At 45.2% G+C, this 5,544-nt stretch overlaps 1 protein-coding gene across 1 annotated transcript in view; it reads right to left on the minus strand.

The window, feature by feature from the left end:
- LOC107481928 (E3 ubiquitin-protein ligase MPSR1-like) overlaps positions 1-465 on the minus strand; it is a 2,397-nt gene extending 1,932 nt beyond the window's left edge. The window contains exon 1 of the mRNA XM_021137135.2: positions 352-465. Coding sequence (XP_020992794.2) covers positions 352-465 — 114 coding nt within the window. The remainder of the gene's footprint in view (positions 1-351) is intronic.
- Positions 466-5,544: the final 5,079 nt, after the last annotated feature.

The raw sequence follows: 5,544 nt of genomic DNA on the forward strand, positions 1-5,544 counted from the left end.
GGTCGATGTTACTGTTCTAGGGGAGGAGCCGTTGGTTGATGCGGAGTTTATTACTCATCTTCGCACCCACCACCGGCTCTGTACTTCGGATGAGGATGAGCCTAAGTATGAATTGCTTATCCCAGGTTCAGAGGACCGAGTTTGTCATGGGAGAGCCAATGAAATGGCTCCTCATTTCTTCTTTAAGTATGAGTGCATGATCACCCGTCTGGGCGTCTTTCTACCCTTTTCAGATTTTGAGGTGTCTGTTTTGCAGCATTGTCGGGTTGCCCCTACCCAGCTTCACCCCAACTCCTGGGGTTTCTTGAAAATTTACCAATTTATTAGCCATGCTCTGGATTTCCCGACTACTCTGAAAAGGAGAGTTGAGGAAGGAAATTGCCAAGCTAAAGGAGGAGAGAGATACCCTTCGGGAGAAAGGGAAGGCTTTGCAGAATTTTTACCCTTTTTGACGAGTCCTTCCATGATTTTAAAAATTACTTTTTTAAAGTGCAAGCTGTAGAGGGTCATCACCCCTTTTTTCTGGATGATAACTCTTCTCCTCGCTTTTCCTTATACTGGCTGGAGGCCTCCCCTTGTGAGAAATATGGTCTGGATGACCTGGATGAAGTAGAGGCTGCCATTGTGGGGTTCCTTCGAGAAGTGCGGGGGAGGGCCCCATACTTGGATACCAAAAAGTTTCTCCAGGGGTCTCCGACCTTTATCCAAGCACAGCTAGGTAGTTTTCTCTTGTTTATTAGATTCCCGACTTGTTAACTGCTCATTCCGACTTGTTTGATTCCTTAGCTATTGTTTTCTTTTTCAGAAATGGCAAAGACAAATGCCCAGGAATCTTACCAGAGAGTCTAGGAGGCCAAAGCCAGGTCTCGCGCCCGGACTGGTGGTGCCAGGGTCATCTCTCCTCCTCCTCCTCCTCAGAACGTTGGGACTCTTTCCAAACCCATTGTGATTTCTTCTTTAGCTTCCTCTCAGCCGCCCCCCGTCGTCCGACCTTCCCCTGATCCAAAGAAGCGCAAGACCTTAGAGTATGGTTCTTCTGGTGAGGTTAAGGCGGATGCTCTTGCATTCATCCGAAAGAATATCTATCCTCATGCTCGTATAAGCATGGATGATATGTTTGTTCGGAGCCACCTTACCACTATGATCGAGGAGAGTCTCAAAGCGGCGGGGGTCTGTGGCAAGCTCTTGGATATTTTTGAGAAGGCTCCTCTCAGCTCTTTAGGGATGACCTCGAGGGTCGAGGAGCTAGAAGGAAGGCTTCGTGCATACCAAGAGCATGAGGGAGAGTTGAAGAAGGAAATTGCCAAGCTGAGGGAGGAGAGAGATACCCTCTGGGAGAAAGGAAAGGTTTTGCAGGCCCAATGCAACATGGAGATGGATCTAAGGAAAATAGCGCAGGCCAGCTACCAAAGTTTATTCAATGATCTTGTGTCTGTGAAGACTGATCTGTTGAATTCTCGGAAGGCATATGATGAGTTGGAGGACTCTATTGCTGATGGCGCCGAGGAGTCTTGGAGGATCTTCCTGGAGCAGGTCAGAGTTATTGCTCCCGACTTGGATCTTTCTCCTTTACATCCCGACAAAGTTGTTATTGATGGTGCCATTGTAGATCCTCCTGCCCCCGTAATCATTTCCGAGTCAGAATTGAAGACTCGGGGGCAGAGGATTATTGAGTCCCCTCCTCGTTCTAAAGACGCTCCGAGTTCTTCAGTAGATCCTCCTATCTCTTCATCTCCCATGGATGCCTCTGGTGGCGCTCCTCCTGATTCCGGGGGCGGTGATCCGTCTGCTCTTCTTCCTAAAAAATGATTCGTAGCTATTTGGGGGCCCAGCTTGTGGGCTCCTCATTTTAAACTCTTTTATTTACTTTCAGTTGGTTGTGTGGTTTGAACAATTTCCTTTGGCCTTTTAAGGCCGTAAACAAAATATTTAAAAAATATACCCTTTTTAATAAGGGTTTTTAAGTTAAAATAAATGCCCTTTTTTGGATAAGGGTCTAGATTACCTCATGCGTGTATGCTTTTTTGATTTTTCGAAGTTCCCTTGATCTTTTCCTGAAAACCTTTTGCTTAGGCTTATTTGTTTCTCTGAGCCTTTGGTTTAAGGACTTTTTAGGACAGCCCTTAAACTTTTCCTTAAGTTTTTCAATCTCTTTTTATTATCCCTTATACTCAACTTTGTTTTAGTGAGTTCCTGTGACTTAGGTTATTTTTGCGATTCGTTTTTCTTTTACTCGTTCCTTCACTCCGATTTACGGGTTGAAGTACTTCCGAGTTTTTCTACTTGGGTTCTCATTTCGACTTATGAGTCAGATTGTTCCTGAGTTTTACGATCGGCTTATATAACCTCTTTACGCCGACTTGTACCTCGTCGTTTTATCCTGACGACCATCTAGGTCGGTTCATGGGATTTTCACGTTTTGTCGAGCTTAAGTCAGCGCGTTTCGTAGAAAGACTTAGAAAAATAGAAAAGGGGTTTAAAAGAGATATTATAGATGAAAAAAGATCTTTATTAATTGGGGAGGTACCTTCTTGCTACTAAGGGTTTTAATAGCCTATTTTCCCTTAGCTTCTACTATGATGCCTCGTTAAAAACCCTTCTCCAGAAAAAATCCTTTTGGGAAAAATCATGAAGTTGGGAAAAGAGTACATCAGGGAGTAGAGTTCGCTTTTAACTGTAGTACCTTTTCATATTACAAGCATGCCACGACCTTGGGAATTCAGCGCCGTTCAGGTCGGTTACTTTATAATAACCTTTTCCTAAAACTTCATTGACTTTGTATGGTCCCTTCCAATTTGCGGCAAGCTTTCCTTCTCCTAATTTGTTGACTCCAATGTCATTTCTGATTAAGACCAAGTCATCCGGGGCAAATGTTTTTCGAATGACTTTTTTGTTGTACCTTGTAGTCATCCTTTGTTTCAATGCTGCTTCTCTTATCTGGGCATCTTCTCGGACTTCGGGGAGCAAATCGAGCTCCTCTTTGTGTCCCCGTACGTTTCCGACCTCGTCATTGAGAATTACCCTTAGGCTTTGCTCATTGATTTCTATTGGTATCATGGCTTCTACGCCATAGACTAGTCGGAAAGCGTCGGTGAATTGGGTTCCATTATCTGTAGTAATGGAATAAGGTATCCCATATCTTGTGATGATATTTTTGTAGAGGAACCTGCGACTTCTTTGAGCGGTGATGGTGGCTAATGGTTCTGCTTCTATCCACTTTGTGAAGTAATCTATTCCCACGATCAGGTATTTGACTTGTCCTGGCGCTTGGGGAAAAGGGCCTAACAAATCCATTCCCCATTTTGCAAAAGGCCATGGAGAAGTGATACTGATGAGCTCTTCTGGTGGAGCCACGTGGAAATTTGCATGCATCTGACACGGTTGACACTTTTTCACAAATTCTGTGGTATCTTTTTGCAAGGTCGGCCAGTAGAATCCAGCTCGGATTACTTTTCTGGCTAGTGACCTTGCTCCGAGATGATTTCCGCAGATCCCACTATGTACTTCCTCCAATACCTCGGGAGTTTTTGAGGCCGGTACACACTTTAACAATGGTGTTGATATCCCTCTTCTGTAGAGGACATTTCTCACCAAGGTGTAGTGTTGTGCTTCCCTTCGGATCTTTTTAGCTTCTTTCTCCTCCTTAGGGAGGATGTCGAATTTCATGTATTCGACTAAGGGATTAATCCATCCGAGGTTTAGACCAGTTACCTCAAGTACTTCTTGTTTGTCTTCTATTTTTGCTACTGATGGTTCCTGGAGGGTCTCTTGAATCAGGCTTCTGTTGTTCCCTCCCGGCTTGGTACTCGCTAACTTGGATAGGGCGTCTGCTCTGCTGTTTAGATCCCGAGTTATGTGTTTGACCCCGGTTTCTTCAAAACGCCCAAGGTATTCCAAAGTTTTTCCCAAGTACTTCTTCATATTTGGGTCCTTTGCCTGATACTCTCCACTTATCTGGGAGGTCACCACCTGTGAGTCGCTGTATATCATCACCTTTGTAGCACCGACCTCTTCTGCCAGCTTTAATCCGGCGATCAAGGCTTCATATTCTGCCTGATTATTTGAAGCTGGAAATTCAAATTTTAGGGAAACCTCTATCTGGGTCCCTCTTTCATCTACCAATATTATGCCTGCGCCGCTTCCTGTTTTATTGGAGGATCCGTCTACATAGAGTTCCCATGTAGTCGGTTTTTCCTCTTGATCCCCTGCGTATTCTGCAACGATGTTAGCGAGGCATTGAGCTTTGATCGCCGTCCGAGTTTCATATCTTAAGTCAAACTCGGAGAGCTCTATTGCCCATTGAACCATTCTCCCTGCAACATCCGTCTTTTGGAGGATTTGCTTCATGGGTTGGTTCGTACGGACTCTTATTGTGTGAGCTTGAAAGTAAGGCCGTAGCCTTCGTGAGGCTACTACTAAGGAGTAAGCAAATTTTTCTAGTTTGTGGTACCTTAGTTCAGGGCCTTGTATAACTTTACTGATGAAGTAGACTGGATATTGTCCGACCTCGTCTTCTTTTATCAGGGCTGATGAGACAGCCTTGTTCGCTACGGATAAGTACAGGACGAGGTCTTTCCTAGGTACTGGTCGGGTTAGGATAGGAGGTTGGCTTAAAAACTTTTTGAACTCTTGGAACGCCTCCTCGCATTCCGGAGTCCATTCAAACTGGCATCCCTTTCTCAATAGGGAGAACAGAGGAAGGGATTTTAGTGCCGATCCTGTCAAAAATCTGGAGAGGGCTGCAAGTCGGCCATTGAGCTGCTGGACTTCTCTCACACAAGTCGGACTTTTCATTTCTAGGATGGCTCTACACTTATCGGGATTGGCTTCAATCCCTCTTTGTGTTAGCATAAACCCTAGAAACTTCCCTGCCTCTACCGCGAAGGCACACTTTGCGGGATTTAATCTCATCCCGTGCAGCCTTATGGTGTCGAAGACTTGCGAGAGGTCTGACAGGAGGTCGACTTCCTTCTTGCTTTTTACCAGCATGTCGTCGACGTATACTTCCATTAGGGTCCCTAGGTGAGGGGAAAACACTTTATTCATCAACCTTTGGTTTGTGGCTCCTGCATTCTTTAATCCGAATGGCATGACCACGTAGCAGAAATTAGCTCTGGGTGTGATGAATGATGTTTTCTCCTGGTTTGGCTCATACATCGGGATTTGATTATATCCCGAGTAGGCATCCATGAACGACAAGTATTGGTACCCCGAGCTGGAATCCACTAGGGTATCAATACTTGGTAGGGGATAAGGGTCCTTGGGACATGCCTTATTTAAGTCGGTATAGTCGACACACATTCTCCATTTGTCATTCTGTTTTTTGACTAGCACTACATTGGCTAGCCATGTTGGGTACTTGACTTCTCTGATGAAGCCAGCTTCCAGAAGCGCTTGTACTTGTTCTTCTACTATTAGGGTTCGTTCTGGCCCGAGCTTGCGTCTTCTTTGTTGTACAGGTCGGGACCCTGGATAAACCGAGAGCTTGTGGGACATGAGCTTGGGATCAATCCCGGGCATGTCGGAAGCCTTCCAAGCGAAGAG

This window comes from Arachis duranensis, chromosome 3 (assembly GCF_000817695.3).
Source record: "Arachis duranensis cultivar V14167 chromosome 3, aradu.V14167.gnm2.J7QH, whole genome shotgun sequence".
Classification (NCBI taxonomy): Eukaryota; Viridiplantae; Streptophyta; class Magnoliopsida; order Fabales; family Fabaceae; genus Arachis; species Arachis duranensis.